This window comes from Hyposmocoma kahamanoa, unplaced genomic scaffold (assembly GCF_003589595.1).
Source record: "Hyposmocoma kahamanoa isolate Upper Pololo Valley unplaced genomic scaffold, ASM358959v1 62, whole genome shotgun sequence".
Lineage (NCBI taxonomy): Eukaryota > Metazoa > Arthropoda > Insecta > Lepidoptera > Cosmopterigidae > Hyposmocoma > Hyposmocoma kahamanoa.
This window is the reverse complement of record NW_020653850.1, coordinates 1905436-1927201: the sequence shown is the minus strand read 5'-3', so window position 1 is coordinate 1927201 and position 21766 is coordinate 1905436. Positions and strand designations below refer to the sequence as shown.

Here is a 21766-nt window from a genome sequence, read left to right as displayed (position 1 = left end):
TTTTGAAGTTTAAATAAAACATTCTGCCTCCAAATTAGAGGATGAATCCGGTTTATTAAATCCTACTCACCTTAGATTAACCGATTTTAATAAAAATTGTCACTTTTTTTCTGACGAGAAGATTTCGTGCGACTAGTGAAAAGCGACACACCTGTCCATAACAATTGCAATTACTACTCAGAGCTTTAAATCACAAAGACCTGAAGAGCATTGCCACTGCGTCCATCTCACACTGATACATTTTTAACAAATCCCATATTCCTGTAATTTCATAAGCACCGAAACGCAGTAGGGTAAAAAAAAATAGATGCCGCAGTGGAATAGGTGCCTCGTTTTCAAAAAACCTAACTTCCCCAAATCGCAACAAAGAATAATTAGTTTAAATAAGGAGTATAGACACCACTCATCAAAGTTCCTGCAGGGCTTCGTGCGGAATAGACGCGTTTGGCTTGTGCACGCGTTTATCTCTGCGACGAACACAATAAACGGTTCAAAATTTCAGACGCAAGTATTTACTGTCGCATAATTTTGTAAGTTATAATAAATTCCGTTTTATTTTTATTATAACTATACACTGGTTCATTAACTGCGCACCTGGGTGTCAATAATCGCTCTTTTGTATATAGCTTATTTATAAAATAAAAGGACATCTATCCATATCGAATAAGATAGACGCCTCGATTTTTCGCGGTATTAGGGGCAAAGGACAATACAAGAAAGTTAGGAAAAAAAATAAAAAAATACATTATTTTAGTGCTTGTCTTTCACTAAATATTAATAGTTTAAAAGTAAGTAAAAGTACCAAAAAGACAAATTATTCACAGTTTTAAAATGGTTTCAACAGCGAACATTTTTGTATAGAATGTTTTGATAGCTGCAAAAATACGAAGTGAAGTAGGTAGTAACTTTAAATACGTATATATTTATTGTTAAATGTGTAATATGTCTATACAATATATTAAAGATTACAAATAAAACATTTTATTATGAATTTTACTATTTTATTCTAAAGGGCATCTATCCTTCTTCGTATTTTCATTGTCTGGCGTCTATCCATATTGGTAGGCATCTATCCTCAAAAAATGGGTTTGCAAAAAGTCAATTTCTTCAAAATCAGTAAATGTTAGAGGAATAAAATCAAGTATTAATGTAATTTAAAAGATTAAATTCAAATTCAAATTCTTTATTTGCCACGTCACAAAGCTCGTAACATTTAGCACGTCAATAGTACAAAATATCTTATCAAAGTCATTTACTACTAACATTTAATATTACCTATAACTAACGCACACACTCAACATACTACTTAAACTAAATTCAAAGATTTGCACAATGTACACATAAATTAAAATATTATTTCATAATAATATATTGTTATGAAATAAATCATTTATAGATACATTAAATGTCATAAAATAAAGAGCATTTTTTTGAATGCATAACATTGACTTACAATTATATGGACGTCGGGTCCGCGCTACAAAGTGTCCGAACTTATAGGCCGTTAAAATCGTATACAGAGCGTCATTCACGCTTTAGTCTTCGTTTGTTCGACTGACAGCGAAGCAAGCAAAATTAGACAGTACTGCGATGACATTACAATTTAAATTCAACGTTTTAGCTTTTTCATATTCCTTTACATGTCACTACGTTTAAATAGGTTGACTTGGGACATTTTTTTCGTGGTTTTTGTATTAGACCCGTCGTCCATTTATTTGTAAGTCAATGATGCATAAGGTCAAAATATTCGTCAACTTTATAGAATGGATTTTCAATTAAATTTTTTTTTAATCTTTGTTTTGAATTCTAATTCGGGCAATTCGGATATAGTCGGTGGTAGTTCATTGTATAATTGTATCTTTAGACAGTAACTTTGCTTAGCAGTTCTTTTCAATCTCGTTTTTGGTACTATCAGTTTGTCTTTGTTTCTTGTATTGTAAGTGTGTATATCTCTGGTTCTTTTTAAGTTATTCTTCTTTTATGTACTTCCTTCAAGGAATTAAAAATAAACAATGATATTACTATCATGACCCCCAATTTAACAAAAAAGTTAGTTTAAAAAAAGCTATTTAGTTATTAAACTAGTTATATCCATAGAAATTGTTCATGGTAAACTAATAATTTTTAAATTAGGAGGCCCTTTCAAAAAGTGGCATCTATCCCGGTTTTACCCTAATGCTCACATTACTGCTCGGCGGCAGAAATTAGAGATGACGCGGATAGTGATTTGACCGGATACTGGATATTCGGCGAGAACCTAGGCCGCATAGCCGGATATCCGGCCGACGGATATCTGACCCACTGCCGTAAACGTGTTGCGACCGGTATACGGATACAATTGTTTGATTAATGAATGATTGCACATTGACTTTGACGATTTGATTTGTTGTGGTCACTTTGTTTTTATAAAAACGATTAATTTATTAGATAATACAAAAATTACATAACAGAAAAATGTTAACAGTGAAAAGAAATCGCAAATTTGGCAATATTTTAATGTTATGCCGAATGTAATTTTATTTAATTAATTATTTGTTTGTGATCTAACTAATATATAAATAGCCTTGATACCAGATTTGCCAAAAAAAAAATTAATTAATTCCACGTTTCATTATAGTAGGTGCACATTGTACTTGAAGACAACAACCGACGAAAACAAGTTCAAATCGATCGTGATCGCGATCCTTTCATTTAGTAGCCTGGCAATAACAAGTAGTACTTAAAATTTAGCAAAGTTTGCAAAGAGTTTGCAGTGATAAACTGTCCTCTGAAGCTGGTCTCGTTTGTGAAAATAAATAGAACCAACTTTTACCACTTAATACAGAAAAACTGGTCTTCATCCACTATAATTTGCATTTATTGAAATTTGAGTAGTAGATTTACAGATAACGTTCTTCTTCTTAGCGTGTCGACTCTGACGTTTATTTTTGGGAGGTACTCATCGACTGACACAGCATTATCAGTGGCGTTGCACGTTAATCTAACTTCATAGTTCTTAAAGTCACAAGTAATAAACAGATTGTCAACGATCCTGTAGTTGCTGTCAATCATATTACTATGAACTTTGGTCAATAAATCAATTTATTTGGCGTACGAATTATGAATTTTTCATAATTTTAAACATCCGGTATTTCCGTATCCGGTATTTCATCCGGTACGGGCCGGATATTGTTCTACTGTCCGGTATCCGGCCTGATTGTAAAAATAGGCCGGATAGTGAAAATAGGCCGATACCGGATAGTTACCGGATATCCGTTTCATCTCTAGCAGAAATACATAAGCTGATAATAAGGCCGGGTTAAAAGTAACAAGAATAAACGTACATGAATGAAGAGATTGGTGGGAGTGGAGGACGCGAAGGAGGTTTGTCAGGAGCGTAGCAGGTACGGTTCCATGGTCTCCGCCGACCCGGTGGGAGACAGCCGTGATGATAGGTATGTTGTTGTATATCCATGCAAGAAAAGCGTAAAAGCTGTTGTGCGTTTCACTTTGATTTTAGATTACATACATACATAAGCTCACGCCCTAGTCCCACAGGAGGGATAGGCAGAGACCACGGAACACCACTTTGCTCTATCCTGACACGTCTCTCGAGCCTCACATGCATCAGCTACCCTTTTCATACAACTTCTTTTATTCTTGTCACTTCGGATCCCAGCCTTTTTGAAATGAGATTCCTCAGAAGAATATGTGGTGTGCGGCTGTGTGACAGAGTGAAGAATACTGTGATCCGTGGACAATATGGTTTGAAAGAGCACATGGAGTTGATGAATGAATGTAGATTAACAAAAGAAATGTATAGAGCTAACGTGGAAGGCATCATTGGAATAGGACGGCCACTAAGAACATTCTCAGATCAAAGAGAATGTTCTTAAACAGGCTGGAGTGCGTAGTGAAAAGAACAAAATGGCATGTATGAAAAGATTGATGAATGTAAGTGAAGCAAGAGAGGTTTGTATGGATCGTGCTAAGTGGCGATCGATCCTCTCTGTCTACCCCAACGGGAATCTAAGGGCGTGAGTATGTAAATAAAAATAAATAAATAAAACTTTTTCTGACTGCCTTAATGCGATTCCTTGTCGAAAGGTCTGGCACTTACCGGTTTCACGCCTATAACGAGTAGAGCTTTTAAAATTTATGTCCAAAACTCTTCATTAGGAGAGAAACTTTACCGAAGGAACTTTTTCAATTACGCATTTTGTAATTTTTTGTGATTTTTTAAAATTCGACGTCTTTTTACGTTCTTTTTACATATTTTTGTGAGTTTTCTGCACTGATTTATAAGTATTTAAAGACTATTTCATGTTATTAGTATAGCAATGTTACAATTTAAAATATAATGTGAAGGAATGAGATGGTTTTTCTATTTCTTCTTCCTGTCCTTACCCCACGCTAAGTGGGCAGTGGCACAACATGTATTTTTCTTCCACTCTCCCCGATCAGCAGTCTTCGTACTGCATTCCGGTTTCGAAGGGTTAAGAGACTTGTCAACTTATGCCTCAGGGTGACGGGCACAGTGGCAGTGCCTCTAAGATCTTTGCGATTAAAAGCTCTTAGTGGCACTGCGAGTTTTACGGACAGGCGTATCGCTTACCATCAAGCGCATGACTTGTTCATCCCGTCACTATCATAAAAAAAGTAGTAGAAACTAGTAGTTTATGTGACTGCTACATAATGAAAGGCATGAAAACACGAGTGGGTTTATTGTCATAAAAACATCTCACGAGTGTTTTAATACCTAATGACGTACAGTCAGATACACTGCTTTATCTATACACATATTATAAGCTCTCTATGGTGCGTTCAGGAACCGCATGTTACGACTGGCGAAATGGCGGCAAATAAAAACTTTTCTCACGCATGTCACACAACCTTAGACTATGGAAACTAAAGGACATGTTACGTTGACATATATAAATCAGACGTTATATGTATATGATGCATTTCGTCGTCGAAAACATAAACATATTATTGTCTTTGTTTAACTATTACGTGCCGTCTTAAGCCAAAAGAGATAGCATTACATTGGTCTGTGTCAAACACGGGAATTCTTTTATTTTTTTTCCATCCTCTAAGCACACAACCGTAGTTTTTATTTTTAATTTATAGACAAACTAGAATTGGCCCCAACTATCATATCGTTCGATATCAAGTAACGTGTGACATTGTCAAAATTGTTTGGATTCGCTCTGGGCCTTTTGGAGAGAAAAGTGTCGTTTTTATTTTGATTTTCAATTATTTTGTGAAATCTAGTTTAAAGTGGAATAGGATAGTGATCGAAGATTCGAATCGAAGATCGATCGAAATTATACGAATCTTGAACTGAAATACCCGTATCGGCCCGTTTTACGGAATCCCGAGTCAATCCAAGCACGCCGCCTCAAATTGCTTATCCTCTTTCTGGCGGCCATATTAACAGAAACATAATTAATCTTCATGTTTAGGCTGATGGCTTTGCCAAAGCCTTAATAAATTAAAAAAAAATCAAAATTGTTTGCTTTTGACATTTCATTTCGAATAAAACTTCATCTCGACTGATATTAGAATTGAGGTCCAATCAAATTGTTTTGTTTTTCAAAGGAGTTCGAAATTTGAATGTATTATTAACATCGAATTCGATGTTATTTTTCACAGATAAGAAATTTGTTCTAACAAAACAGTTTACCTTTATACTGGTCGTAAGTTAAGGTTTTTCAAGACATTATACAGAGTTTATGATATGTGTGTAGATAAAAATAAATAAATACAGATTTTATATACAAAATAAATAGGATAGCACGACAGAGTGAAATAAGGGAGCTCTATGCGAGAATAGTGGTATATCGCGCTTTATGTCGCTCTTACGCAAGTCACGCCCTGTTGTGCTAGCTCTAAAAAGCTAGAGTTTCAAATTTCACTTAAAAAAAAGATAATTTATTGAAATCTTTAAGTAATCAACATCACTTGAGAGGTTATTTATTGTGACGTAACAGATTTGTGTTATTTATTAACTTACATTGCTTTTACTACAAAGCACATCTCGCAAGTACTAGATCCCACTTTACGGTTGAAAACACTGAAAGCATACATCTGATTTCTTAAAATCAAACTGAGCCCGGGTACAAACGTAATATTCTCGTGATCAGAGACGAACAGCGTGAACAGGTGTTTATGATTTTTTGTCGTTATTTTCTTTGTACTAGTTATTATTTTATTTACTTTGTCTTTAAAATTGGTAGAATGATAGGACTGAATGCGAATATTAATATTCATAAATTTCGATTTATTTACTATGGTTTTTGCACCATTTTTTTTAAATATTAGTTTCACGGCATCGGAATAAATCCATCAAGCCAAATCTTCAATTTTTTTTGTACTTTGATTTGACAACGCCATTGCCAAAATATTCTTTTATTTTTTATCCCATTAATTAATTTGTAACAAAAAACCTGTATGTTACACCAGAAAACATACATTTCCTGCCATCATCAAAGCAAGTGTTTTTGTGCTACGTGGTTGTTGACAAATCGTAATTATTTGATTTTTTATTTAAATAAAATTGTTGACAAAAAATCAATGCCAGTTTATTATTTAACAGTAGCTCTTTATAATCTTGAATTTCTACAGCGGCTTTCAGTTTTCAAAAAAGTATGAACTTGGTTAGATCTTTTTGGTACACTTTGACACGAACGAACATTAGGCGAAACAATTGTCACTTTGGCCCAATACGTAAATCTATCTTGAGGCGAAGCTGCAGAGCCTTGAACACCGCCGTAAAGTTGCCTGCTTATCGGTATTTTACAGGATATATCACGGAGAGTGTGCGATGGAATTACATGATTTAATTCCGCCTTCCCCTTTCCATCACCGGGGGACTAGGCGTAGGCTTGGGTTCCACCCCTATGTTGTGGATATTCCAAAGATTCGCACGAAGCGTTACGCTTCCACATTTATATGGCGAACGGCTATGGAGTGGAATTCCCTGCCTGCAGACTTGTTCCCTGAACGTTATAACTTGGACCTTTTCAAGGCGAGAGTGAATAGGCATTATTTAGGTGTGCATGCTCCATCGTCGACCTCATCGTCACTTTCCATCAGGTGAGATGGAGGTCAAATGCGCACCTATATTTTATAAAAAAAAAAAAAAAAAAAAAAATGGAAACCAATATTGTCATAATTATGTCAATGTCAGATTTTGCTCCCACAATCCCTTAATTTACTAATAAGCTGAGAACTTGATTCTTGCGCAATCTTATAAAGGGCTCTCACTACCAATAAGCAAGAAGAGAAGACCTACGAACGAGAACAATTATTCAGCGATTAAAGACTGGGTGAAATGACGTACATATTTAGTAGCAGTAGAGCTCCCCTGTGAAAGAGTTCGTCCAGGGAAGTACTGCCACCTTACCTATTAGCAGTAATGTGAGCATTACAGCATTTTGGTTGTGAAGGTCAAGGGTCCTGGTGAAATTACAGGCACATGGCATTTTTTAACTTATATGTCAGGGTGATGGGCGCAGTGGCGGTGCTCCTCAGCTATGAGTGGGACTGCAACTGTCATGGACAGGTGTGTCGCTTAAGGCTAATGTTCATCAGTTGTCTCTGATGGACTGCTGCTGGTTTGTTAATCATGATCCATCATCATCATTTTTACGGAAGTTTGTTCAGGTCATAGATGTTTCATACATTTATGATTTAGATCTGACTATCCTAAAGTTGGGTAATTACAGGATTCACACAATCGTGCTAAATGTAAATATCTGGGTAATTTTCAGGCTAGCTTTATCTACCTAATGTCGGTGGCAATTTTTACTAATAAAGTATTTAAGTATATTATTGTGAAATATTAAATAATGGGATAATATTATTTGATCCTCAAAAATATGATTGATCTATTGTAAATGTGCACTTTTTTTAATAAACGATATTTTTCTATGTTCGATATACGTATTAATTGTTCCATCTATATTAGTTGATCTACGAATAAATTATAAATGAACTGCATTCAAGGTAATGCTATCATTATGTTTAAGCATACTAAATTAATATTCGGTATTCAAAAATAATATTTGGTCCTCGTTTTTATTATTTGTCTTTTCTTTTAACGAGTAATGGCATTTATAAGCAGTGTATCTTTTTATATTGATCTCCTAATAAATCTTGCTTGGTTGTGCTCTCGATTCAGTAGGTTAAGTTAGGAATAAGCTAACTATAATAAAAAAACAGGACGAGCCGATCGAGCATGCCGCGGCAGCGGCCGGCGAGTGCCGGAAGCCAATGTGCTTGCGTTTTCGAACATGTTTTCAGGACAAATGTGTTATAATTAACATACTATTTATTCATTTACAAATATAATCAACATTTACTAAGTTTTAATACAAGTATCTAAGTTTTATGTTTAATGTTTATTTGTCTTAGTTTTGAGGCCTAACATAAAACTTTCAAAGTTAATTCTAAACAAACACAAAAACTCAAAAATTTTTTTGCGTAGCTCAGAACTGATTCAAAAATTCATTCATTTAATTTTTTTTATGTCTCGGAGAAAAAGGTTCAACATTAAACATGATCGATGAGAAAAGATGATCGTTTAGATTTTTGTCTGCTGCTTTTGCAAATTTAAAACGATCATTTAAATAGAATATTTAAATAGTAAAAATTGCCACCGAAATCAGATAGAGAAAACTAACCTCAAAACCAGTAAAACCTTTAAATTTAATACCTTACTATGAAATACTTACTTCTATACTTTACTATCTTAAAAGTACCAGACAGTACAACAAAAACTTTAAAGTTTATTTTTGGTAAATTTATTATGTTTTGTAAAAGGTCATGGATCAAAACTGTTGTTTATGATGTTAGAAATAACAGTTCCGCGAGGTTGTTAGCATTTTACAAACATCCCCGTATACATGCAGTAGCTTCCATTTGGATCGCTCGTCGACGCGAAAATCCAATGCCTTTTTCGCTCTTTTCCTGACCGTCTCAAACCCGTGTTAATAAATGTGGTGATTCTCTTTCACTTCGACTTTCGCCTCGCGACCAGTACGAATGTGAAAATACCGTATAAGGCTTTTATATACTTATTTTATTTCAGATTCCAAGTAACATTTTTAATATATCTATATCTACCAGACCACTTAGGATCAACTAGAATATTTATTCTCTTGAAAATGGATGAAGATCGAAGGGTAAGCCGTTTATATTGTTGAAAAGTACATTACAAACGGGTGTGTGAAATTATCCGATAGGATTTGCGAGAGAACAGACGGGAAACTATTTTAATATTTATGATTATCTGTAATGTCGGATCGGGTTACACGCTTTATTATCAAGGGTTGACTGGAACGGTAAATGCTTTTAGAACAAATCCGCTCCTACAAATAATAGCGTATTGGTATTTGGCTTGCCTACGTACCACCACGACCTGCTTCCGGGCTGACGGTCGGTCGTACACAGAGTGATTCTCTTCCTACAGCCGTCATGTGACGTGTGTGCTCGAGACAAATCATGAGCATATCCACATACACTACAATTGGCACACATTTTTTTTTGATAATGGCAAGAAACCTGTAGCTAGTGATAATCGTCTAGTCTTCTTATCTTATCAATGGTATACACTACCAATGCTTGCCATCGTTGTGAAAGCATTTGCCAATCGACGAATGGTGCGCCAGATATACAGGGAAGAATTGTACGTCTACGTAAAACGGATGCATGAAAGGAGCAATAATGAAGTGGATTTTAAGACTTTCGTGGTTATTCACTAAATGATTATCACTAGTATCAGGTTTCTTACCACGGTATGATTTCTTTTTATTTTCCCGATATTTCGGAACGGTTGCACGCGCCATGGTCACGGGTTGACAGCGCAAGAGGGTAGATAGATATGTCTGCTCTTAAAGCTGTCATCTGCAACCGTTCCGAAATATCGGGAAAATAAAAAGAAGTCATACCGTGGTAAGAAACCTGATACTAGTGATAATCATTTAATAATAAAGTGGATTTTGAATAGTCTACTTATCGTATCGGTGGCATTGGCATACACTTTTTATCTTGTTGGGAAAGTATTTGCCAATCGACGAATGGTACGCGCCGATTGTTCCTCAGGGTGCGCCAGACGTACAGAAAATGGATAGTACATCAAGCGGGGCTCTTTTAGTGCACCCGTGTAACGAATAACCACTAAACGGATGCATGAAAGGAGCAATAATACTATGGAATTTGAAACTTAAGTTGTTTAATATCGTGAATTTAAGGAGAATTTGGTTTCACAATTTCGAAATCTATTTACAATTTTTAGTATTAAACTATCAATCAATGTTACAGACGTATGACTACTTCGACAAATACACGTTTTTGTGTGAAATGTACGACAGTGAAGTGGACGATATCAAGGAGCTGGTCTTGAATTTCTTCCCCTTCGACAATTCTGTTCAAATAATTGACGTTGAGAAAGGCAAGGCGATGATTAGGCGTGTACAAATCAAGGGTGTGGATAAGCGTAATCTTCACATTGGCAATATGGTTAACATTTTCAGCAAACTGTTATTATTAAAGGATTGTGCACCATTGACTCGTAAAACTTTGTTTAATAACGTTAAAAGGTAAACATATTGTGAACTGTCCCTCTTAGATTTAGTTAGTTAAAAACTACAACCATATTATATTAATAATTGTATTTAAGTAAGTGCGTATTATCAATCAATTATTATGATGCGGCATACTATTACCATCACGGAAGAAAAAAAAACAATGGAAGTGACTAAGCCTCGATTACTGCCAGAACCGCAGTCGCCAAAACGTACTCAAAAAAATGATAAACACTACGAAATCTTGATAACGATTGGTCATAGTTTCTAATTTAAAAAGATGTAACAAATTCTGGATTGTTAATATAATTTAAACTTTACGTCGTTGGCATATCGTTGAAAGTTCAATACTTTTATTGCAACTTACGACGTTTTAATTTTATATTGAAATTTTATTCAACGTGCTGCCATCTTGCGGTCAATAGCTGGACTACGACGAACGATTAACATCTGAATCAATTCGAGAAACAGAAAATTGAAAAACGATTTAAATAAGACTTATCGATTATATACTAATAAACTTTCAACAAATTGAACTATTTAATAATACAAATCCCATGGATTTCACGAAGATTGTAAAACTTTGATTAATATTGTGAGTACTGACATGGATAACATAGACATACGCGTCGATTTCATACATGAGCTTAGCCAATATGCATTTATCACTTGCCTAATAAACATGAAGGTGACACCAGCACCGACGAAAATAACTCGCAGAAATCTGCAAAGTGATGGATCTGATTATAATAGACTCGACGAGATTTAGCGGCTTAGGGGTTGTGAATAATATAGAGGAGCGATTTTATAGTTGGTTAATTTCGTTGGTGACGAAGAAGGAAGAAATTGAGGTCCTGAAAACAATGTGATCACTGAAGTCGAGTCCGTTGAAACTAACATGTTTCTAACAAAGTAGTATCATGAAAGATTAAAACCCAACTCATTCCCAAAAAAAAAAATATTGAAAAATATGCCAAAATATTTAAAAAAACAACTGGAAAACAAATACGTAAAAAAGTAAGAAACTTTCGAAGAACTAACGAAGTTTCTCCTAATAGTCTAGATTTCGAAAAAGCATAGTACACTGCTATGATCAACCTATCCGCGCTAGACAATGAATAACGTGTCTGTTGACACTACCAGAATTTCCCAGGCCTTTGACTGCATAAATCGTAGCACGCTGCCATCAAAACTACTATTATATATTGAGTGAGTCATCTCATGGTTCGATAGTGACCTGAAAAATTAGTTCAGTAAGTCGGAATTTTTAACAGAGCGGATCTAATCTATAGCCAAGGTCATGTGACGTTATATGAGGTTCAGTTTTGAGCCCTGTAGTCTTTATCTACAGTGGTAGAACACTGTACACAGGCTGATGATAATATATATTTACATTTCATATACACAATGTCATCTTATATAGCCGTGCATAAATTAAATCAGGATTTAGAATGTCTTAGTATAATATGATGTTAGATACAACCAACCAAGCACCGACAGTTGCAGGTTACGGAGATACTCTGGCGATTAGAAATTCGTAATTTTGGTTTTATTATGGACGAATAGATTCACTTTGAAATTCATGTGTCAGAAATTACTTTTTATAGATTAGAGGTATCTGAAATAGAATCTAGCCAAATTCGACATAGTATGTTTAATAACAAAAAATTGCTAGGCGCACCAATGATGGTAGGTGTAAAGAACATTTTTTCGCAATGCACGTTATTGAGGCTAGCTCTGTCCACGGCATGCTCTCCTAATTGCAATTTAAATTGGTAAGTAGATAATTGGGTTAAGTAGAAGTAATACTTACATGGTCAATTATTATCAAGTTTGCAAAGTACCTATACGTATTATTTATGAATAAAATAATCGTTTTGATACCTGTTAACCCATACCTACTGTCGAATAGTGTGTAACGGTAGACGAAAAGAAACAAAATTGTAATATTTTATTTTATAATAGTCTACTCCATATCCAGGACCAGTTTATGATTCTGAACTTGAATTACTACTCGTATTCAAATGTTTGAAATCTTCCCTTCAAATAAAAAAATTAGAGATAACACAGTTTTACAAGCAATTAATTACTGATAATTTTATTATCATGTTGGTTTCAAATCTTATTTATTTGCTTAGTGATTGAACAAAATCGTAATCAAATTTTGGGGAAAAATTTTGAAATTGTGGTAACTGAAACTATTTCCCGGATCCAAATCGCGTATATTCCAACGTTTCCGGCCCTTTACCCAGCCATGGGACCTATAAAGGACCCGAAACGTTGCTTTGTTTGAGAAAACAGATATACGCGATTTAAATCCGGAAAAATAGTTTCATGTGTAACAATCGCGAAAACCCAAGAACTTGATTGTGGTAACTGTTAAACAGTCTGAAGTGAAAACCCTAAAAATCGTATGTTTGTTTGTTGACATTTATTCTACATCGAATTTGGCTAGAGTATAGATATTGGTATTAAATTGTGGGTCATTGGTTCTCTCAAAACCCAATTACATGAGCGATGTTTACAGGTCCCGTTTATTGGCGCGTAGGCAAAAATTAATTCAATGAGCTGTTCAGTTTCATTTTGTTATACCACCACGTATGCACTTAACCGTAGGAGGGTTTTAAGCTGTTGTTGTAAACGTTAACAACGCAAATGTATTAAACAATTATTTTTCGGTGATTTTCTCACAATATTTATGGTACACCTGTACAGAATTAGAATTTATACGTGGTTGCCACATTGGTCTTTTAACTGTGTTTTTAAAAATTGTCAGTCTTATGGTTCCATGGCCGGTTATGGATTTCGGGATCCTAGGCCAATGCTTTTCAGTCATGGCGCCGGCATCATATGTACCTTGAATGAGCAAGCCCTGCTACTTGTTCAGATAAAAATCCAGTTTATTTTAGTGACAATTTGGATGTGCAGTCCTTAATAATAATTTCGATTTCAGTACATTCGCGATGATCAAACCAATATCGCCTGCGCTACATGGAAAAGTCTTAACATTTATTATGAAAAAGGGCTTTCGTATCTTACAAATGAAGAACGCCAAATTGGGCTTAGACTTGGCAAGGAATATGTACAGACATTTATCTGGAGTTAAAGAGATGCCGTTAGTTCAAGGCTCACAAGTTACTTTTGCACCCGGCAAAGACGCCGTCAATATTTGTGTTGGAATTAGAAGATCCTAGTTCAAAATTTCGCGATTTGTCTAGGGATAACATTAACTTGTGAGACTTTACACAGTAGCATAGATATTGGTTATAAACAAATTTAATTGTCTCTGATATGACACACAATTTTTAAATTTGAAATAGGTCCACGTTTGTCATTGACTTACAAATAAATGGACGACGGGTCTAATACAAAAACCACGAAAAAAATGTCCCAAGTCAACCTATTTAAACGTAGTGACATGTACAGGAATATGAAAAAGCTACAACGTTGAATTTAAATTGTAATGTCATCGCAGTACTCTCTAATTTTGCTTGCTTCGCTGTCAGTCGAACAAACGAAGACAAGCGTGAATGACGCTCTGTATACGATTTTAACGCCCTATAAGTTCAGACACTTTTTAGCGCAGACCCGACGTCCATATAATTGTAAGTCAATGACGTTCGTTCACAATTTCATGTGATGGAAAGTATAGTTGTGGACGAACATTGTACATGCTTGTGTAGAGTGCCTATCGACTCTTCTAAAAGAGGTGCTGGCACTTAGGTGCTGTAGCTTTGGTCACTTTTTGGATATAGATCTACTTTAAGATTTGATTGTTATAATTTTCATTGCCACATGATTAAAGGTAACTGTAGCCCATTATAGTTAATCCATTTACAATTACCCCAAGTCACGGCACTTTCGTACTTTTTGTAGAATTATAATAGACTACATTACATCTGGTGAAGTGATTGGCTTGGAACTTGAAGCTGAAGATGCGATAAACAAATGGCGTGCTTGCTTAGGAGCGACAGACCCAAAATATGCGGCACCTGGTACTCTTAGGAAGCTTTTAGGCGAAGATATGCTAAGAAACGTTGCTCATGGTTCCGAAACTGAGGAAACTGTAAAGGAGGTATGACATTGAAGCTAATTTTGAAATACAACGAGGTTTTCTTACACCTTACAGAATCATTACGCCTGCACTGTACCAACTATTGACTTCCACTTATTACGATTCTGTTGCGGGTCCCTTAGAGTACTTATTACGATCCTGACAAATCTCTTTCGTTTTCTCTACGTCATCAGATCGCTTCGGAAACTTGTTGCCTACTATCATCCATTCTCTTCATGTGACTATGAAAGTAATTGAATAGTGTGAAAAAGTAGTTCGTTAAGCTGAATTCCACTTAAGTTATGGAGCTGTCTGTAATTTAATTTGTTTCTTACTTGGCAATTATATATGCAGTGATTCTGTTGCAGATGCTTCACAATTTTTTTGGATATGAAAATGGCATACCAATACTTCCTTACCGCGCAACCCTCAAAGATTGCACCTGCTGTATTATAAAGCCACATGTCCTCTTAGACGGCAACGTGGGCAGCATTGTAGAACACATTGCTACGTCCAAAAATTTATATATCTCTGCCCAAGGCATGTTTACTTTTGACATCAACGATGCTAGAGAATTTTATGAAATTTATTCTGGTGTTGTACCAGAATATGAGGTAAGTTAACGTAAAACTTGTATGAAAAATATTTTCAGACGTGCCAAACGCGATAAGTGCACCGTGAGTTTCCCACGTAAGGCTCTATGGTTGAACATCGTGCGGTTAGGTAATAATGTGATGGTAGTGCTTGTCTGTCAATGTGTGTGTGGTGTTGTATGCAGCAAACACCAACCGCTTGTTGTGCATGAAATTATGGTAAAGTTAAGATAAAAATGTAAACTACCCTGTTAAACCTAACGGTGAGACCTCAAGAGTCGATCCAATGATTTTATCTAATAGTGTAGCCCTACAACCTAACGGTGTGTAGCCTTATTTTTTGTTAATCCGGGGGAATCTGCTTACAGATACCCTGGCCCTGCGGGGGCAGAGCCGGGGTTACGTGGAACTGGGCTGAATCCTGAAGGGGAGCAACCCGACCGCTCTAAACCCCCGGAGTGTTCCTCCGCTCCGCTGTAGGTGGGGGTACGGGTACGCTGTTGTTGTTGTGTTTTGGGTTCCTCTTAGCTTCACCGTGGGATGAAATCGACCACGGCTACTAGAGCCCCCCCGCCACGACAAGGCGGGAACCTTCGGGGGGAACGGTGTGTAGCCTTTTTTTTGACGGGGAGGACATCTTTATAGACACCCCTGAGCCCAGGGTGACTCAGGGGTTATGTGGGGACTCTTCCTCCAGACTGGAGGGCCTACCCCACTAAAACCCCCCCCCGGGCTTACGTCTTGCCGATTGAGTCGGCGCTGTGGGATCGCTGAACATTCGCCACGACGCCGCCCGGCCGCCAGGGCTCCCGCGCCAACAGAGTGAGTGAGGTCGTGCAATGCAGGCTCCGCAGACGTACGGGGAGAAGGCAGTTCGCTGCTCGCCTGATCCCCTAGTGAGGCCAGCGGGTTCTGGACAGGGACTCCGGAGCCTGCATTGCACGGCCTCACTCGTCTGGGGGGCGGGTTGGAGGACAACTGACCTGCCCCTCCGTTGGCGCGGGAGCCCTGGCGCAAGAACTAGGGCGGCCGGGCAGCGTCGTGGTGAATGTGCACCGACCTCATGGCGCCGACTCAACCGGCGGAAGGTAAATCCGGCGGGTTTTAGTAAGGTAGGTCCTGCAGTCTGGAGGGAGAGTCCCCACATAACCCCTGAGTCTCCCTGGGCTCAGGGGTATCTATAAAGATTTCCCACGTAAAAAAAAAATTGTTTGCTGCGTGGTGTCATCCGCCGCAGCACCGCACTCGTGGCACGACGGAGACGGTTCCCTCCCCGCCACCTTGTGCAGATAGTGACCGAAGCGGCGGTGCCCGGTCAGCACCTGCACAAGGTGGTACGACAGTGGCCCGTGGGACCGGTTCACCCACTCTACGAGGACAGGGCGGATCGCCCCTATGGTACGAGCGCCTTAGGGGGATCCGCCAAGCCCTCTTTCCACTGGTCCCGCATGCGCTTCCCGCTCGAGCGGTGTGTAGCCTAACCTAACCTAACAATAAATATATTGTCGGAGAAATATATATGCTAGATATGAACGGGAAGTCTGTCGCCATGAGACCTCAGGTGACAAACGGAAGGTTGGAAGCAGGTAAGGAAGTACACGTCGTGCAATGTGTACTGGAATGGTATTCTCACAGCCGGTCAAGCAGACTTACAAGATCGATCTACTGACGGCTGAGAGTGCCTTGGCCACAGTGAGAGGAGTAGCGGGTAGTACTAAGCAGGATGATGAGTTAAAATCAGATGTTAGTGGATAACTGAGTATATTTACAATTCTTATTACTATTTATACAATTTTTATGACTAATATATAATGATAGGTTTTTCTTAGTGTGCTATGTGTGTTGGTTGCCGATGAAGCTCTTTTCTGTTAAGTAGTTAATTATGTTACAATGTTGCACTTGTTGCCGATCTTGCGTTTTGTTGTTAAGTACATGATGTTCAAAGTTGAACAATGGTACACATTGTAAAAAATTCCTCGTTCAGCTGCTGAAGCGTATGTAAGGATATAAATAAATGAAATTAACCTGTGAATATTAATTATAATAGAAATTGTGTTAAGAATTATATTGAAAGATTAAGGACGGTAAATAAGACCTTACCGACAAAGGTCTGTTAGAAGTCCGAAGCCGAAGGCTAAGGGCTTTCATAACTCCAGTTTTGTATTTTTTTACAGTCCGTGATACGTATAATGCTTTTCATCACATTTGCGAGGAAATAAATACAATGTTTATTTCTTGTATGAATAAATATGGTTCCCAAGACATCAATTATGGATTTTGCAAATGGAGGGTTTTTGTTTTTTTTTTTATGAACAGATAGCCAACTAGCTGTTCTTGCATAGATAACACAACTCGAACTAAAATGTTGTAAAAAGCAAAGACGCATGCAGCCATGATGGATTGTAAAAAAATTGCTAAATTTTTGTACGGATAATTGTAACTTTTTAATTGTATGTAAAAAAAAAACATTTTTTTTGTTAATTAGTAATTTGTGATAGCCGAGACGAACCCGGAACAGCATCAGGGACCACCTCGAGACCACCCTTTCAAACAAAAAAGTAATTTTTAAAATCGGTGCACAATTGATGGAGAAATTGGCGAATACAAGGACATGCCTATAAAATTTGTGGGTTTCCTTCGATTTTCATGGGATCCCCTCGTCAGATTCTGACTTGGCGACAATGGGACCACCACGAGAGTGCACCCTTTTGAACAAAAAAAGAATTTCCAAAATCGATCCACAATTGACGGAGATATCTGAAAACATACAAGAAACGTACATATAGCCGAACGCCAAACGTATAACGTCCTCTTTTTTTTTAAAGTCGGTTAAAAATAATTAAAATCAATTATAAGAAATTCTTAATAATTAATATTTGTTTAGTATGTGGCTGAATTACAATTAAATTTCTATTTATATAACATTTTAAGCAAATGTTTTAATTTGAATTTAAGTAACCTCCTTGCTTGAACTTGTACCTGACCTATACATATATAAGGAAGTATGTCGTGCTACAAATTAAAAAATCTCTTTACCAACCATAGCTGTAATGGGAAGGAAAAAGGCCCGAAGTTTTTATTTGGGGCACTAGAATCAAGTTAGCCACCATGCAGTTGTACCATTTACGAGCAAGTGTGATTAAAAAGATTTAATACCATTGACAATGGTCTCTCAGGTGGGCTCTATGCCGAGTCTAGGCATACTTTTGCAGCATTTTCGTTCGAGTTGTATTAACTATGGAAGAATAGCTGGCCATCTGCTTACATAAAAAAAAACCCTAAAAATCCGCCAAATTTGCAAAATTTTTCATTGTTATGTTGTAAAGCGATATTTATTCATACAAGAAATATTTTTTCTCTTATATTTATTTCCTCGCAAATGTGATGAATAACGTACGTAGCACGGGCGGTAAAAAATCCAAACTCGGGTCATTGAAACCCTCAGCCTTCGGCTTCGGGCTGTTAATAGGCTCTCGTTGGTAACTTCTTATTTACCGCCCTTAATATACAATGTACTATTCCTTCTACTTATTTGATCGACTTGAAATCTATTATGGATATCCAATGACATTACGATAATATGGCAACCTTAATCCAATGCTGCAGCCGAGACAGTCTGCAGACTACCCAACTCCACAACTACTACATTAAAACCATAATATTTAGGCTAAATTAACATAAAGTGGTTTTACTGATTTTTTGGAGCAGACTGTTATGTATAACGGGTTTTCTTATTTAATTTTAAATGTTGTTATCAACAAGTGTCACGTCTAGCTTTTATTGATGACCAGCAGCCTGATTGGCCACAAAGATAAACTCACTGGACTGACAGGAATTCAAAATTAGACTGGCTTTTTTGGTCAAAGGACGACGAATGCAGTCCGGACTAAATGTTTGATGAGAGCAGACGACTCCTCCTGACTATAATTCGTACAATAAGTTAAAACAACGTAATAGCAGCGCTCCGTCCCTCGCTAGACATTACGCGATAAGTGCCTACCGCTGAATGTATCGTCGACAGTGTAAGCGCTCGGGCAAGTCTTTCATTTACATTACAACTCCAGCATTCGGTTCCGCATGACTGCCCACGGCGGGCAACGTAATTTTCACCTCTCTGAGCGCGTGCTTAGGTTCCTTTTTTCTCATAGTGGTCGCCTGATGTCATTAGGCAGAAGATTTAGTAAACTATTATAGCGTAGGTATTTCTATTTTATTTATGAGAGTATCAGTTACGTAGTAACAGTTAAATAATCTGTGGTAATAACTATGGAACAGAAAGCTTTCAAATGTTAATCCTTCTTGACCAAGTTGCTCCACTCCCACATTTAGGCCCTCCATAAATAATTTATTAAAGAAAAGTTTTGAACAGAATTACAAGAGCAAGTAGATTTTTAAATTGGACTTGTAGAAATTAAGATAAAACTTTTTCACGGTAGGGGCGAAGTTTCTATGCATGCCTCGCGGCAACTTGCAACTTCTTGAATATTGAAAAGTATACTTCCGGGATGATTCCATCACGATATAGTTCGTTTATTATTTATTAGACAGAAAGTTAGACAGAGGTAACGCAGAAACAGAGATACTAAACATTTTTATATCATCATATCCGAATATAAACATTTTTTTCAGATCAAAGTCGCGTAAGTATATTTGTTTTTTCAATTGTTTCAGGCTCTTTACATGTACCCTGGTCCTGGCTGATATAATGTGACCACGGGCTTGATAAGGGCCCGAAGTAATTGGATTGTTTAAAATATACGCGGTTTAGATCCGAAAAAATAGTTATATTTTTATTTTTGAATATCTGATCAATGACATCCTCTGGTCGATTTAAAATGTTAATTATGCACCTCAGTAGCATTCAGTCATGTCAGACTGTCAGATGAATAATACGACGAATTATTCTTATATGAAATCTAGGCTGAGATATTTCTTCACAGTTTGGCTGAATTTACTTCATAAAATAAATATCAAGTTTAGGGTATTTTAAAGGTACACTTTTGAAAATAAGTGTGTTAACATCAGAAGACCATTATTTTTCTTATCTAAGGTATAAATAAGACTTAATTAACATGCTAGCTAGGGAAAGAGATTTTATCAGTACTTAATTTTCTATAATAGAAACGAAATTGTGTACCATAATTAGTCATTAAGCCCGTTATCAAATTAATTATACGTTCTAATTTTAAATTTAGAAGTGCCCGCGACAAATATCAAAGAAGTAAAAAAATGGCGAGTTTTTGTAGTTAGTTTTTACACGAATTTATTTTTAATTTAAGTATTAAGTAGTATTTAGTACCTTTTTAAGCTGAATTTTAATAATTAAAGAAGTCGGTTTTTGCGGCTTCCAAATTAATTTATCTAAAGTCAATTTGCTATTGATTTACTTCTAGGCCATGTGCATCGAGCTAACTGAGGGCAGATTCATTGCTATGGAGTTAAAAAGCAAAGACCCTAATGTGAATGTTGTTTGTGAATTTAGAAAATTATGCGGGCCCAGGGATCCAGTGAGTATTTGTACTTGTACGCTAACAACGCACAGTGTTTACTTATATTATTTATTGTTACACAATGCTTGAAGAGAAATCAAATCCAATAAATTTAAAATTGATTGATTGACACGAGTGCTTGTATTGAAACCTGGGCAAGCGAAGGCCGCTACGATTCGAAAATAGAATTCTGAGCGAAGCGAGTGTTTCAAGGCACGAGACGCAAAACAACTGTGCTGCCGAGCGAAACACACGACTTTTCACCTCAAACGAAGAAAATGGTAGATAAAAGAAAAACAGTTAAATTATAAAACATCAGTTTTTTTATTAAAAGAAGTTTGTCTTCGGATGCGAAGACAAACTTCTGAATTTACATCTCATCAATTTTTATTCTTGCTTGTACTTTTATTTTATGTGATTAAGTGATTATTGAAATTATTTTACTTCTTCGACGAATGAAAATAATTTTAATAAGCACAATTATTTGTCATTGTCAATTTAATGACAACAACAATAAGAATAAAATATACCAACGGATTTATATTACATAAATAAGTAATGTACGACAAATCGCGTAGTTGAGCGTGTCGTTATCTTATCTTTATCGAAAGAAAGTTATTTGCTCAGTCTATCGTCAAGTTCGAATTTCAAAAACCTTTTCGCGCAGATTTCTAATGAGAAAGAAGAAAGCCCTTCCGAGCTAGTGAGGTGAATAGTAAAATCTTTTTTTAAATTTCGCTGGCGAAAGTATTAGGTTGTGACGTCAGTGAATTGTTCTAATTTTAAATAATGTAAAATATCTAACCCTAAATAGCAGCTTTAATATTACAGGACTTAGGTCGTCAGTTATACCCAGAGTCTATAAGGGCTCTGTATGGCAAAACAACGGTCCAGAATGCTGTACATTGTACTGACCTCCCTGAAGACGGCGAGTTGGAAGTTGAATATTTTTTCAAACTTATTGCTTTAAAATGATTTTTATTTCTTTTAGTGTCATCATTTTGTTATGATATTAATTATATGTAATTTTATTATTATAATATATATTTTTTATTGAGTGGG

General features: G+C 36.5%; 1 protein-coding gene across 1 annotated transcript; it reads left to right on the top strand.

The window, feature by feature from the left end:
- Positions 1–7174: 7174 nt before the first annotated feature.
- LOC113229698 (nucleoside diphosphate kinase 7-like) lies at positions 7175–21695 on the top strand. The gene is made up of 8 exons (XM_026463383.1): positions 7175–7310; positions 9074–9167; positions 10306–10583; positions 13522–13683; positions 14445–14643; positions 14991–15236; positions 20609–20722; positions 21536–21695. The coding sequence occupies exons 2-8, from the start codon at positions 9150–9152 to the stop codon at positions 21677–21679; spliced, it is 1161 nt and encodes a 386-aa protein (XP_026319168.1). The 5' UTR covers positions 7175–7310; positions 9074–9149; the 3' UTR covers positions 21680–21695.
- Positions 21696–21766: the final 71 nt, after the last annotated feature.

Excerpts from the sequence above, each read along its gene's own strand:
- LOC113229698 (XM_026463383.1), top strand. Across the intron at positions 10,584-13,521 it reads TTGTTTAATAACGTTAAAAG|TACATTCGCGATGATCAAAC; the intron begins GTAAACATATTG and ends TTTCGATTTCAG. Across the intron at positions 15,237-20,608 it reads GTGTTGTACCAGAATATGAG|GCCATGTGCATCGAGCTAAC; the intron begins GTAAGTTAACGT and ends ATTTACTTCTAG.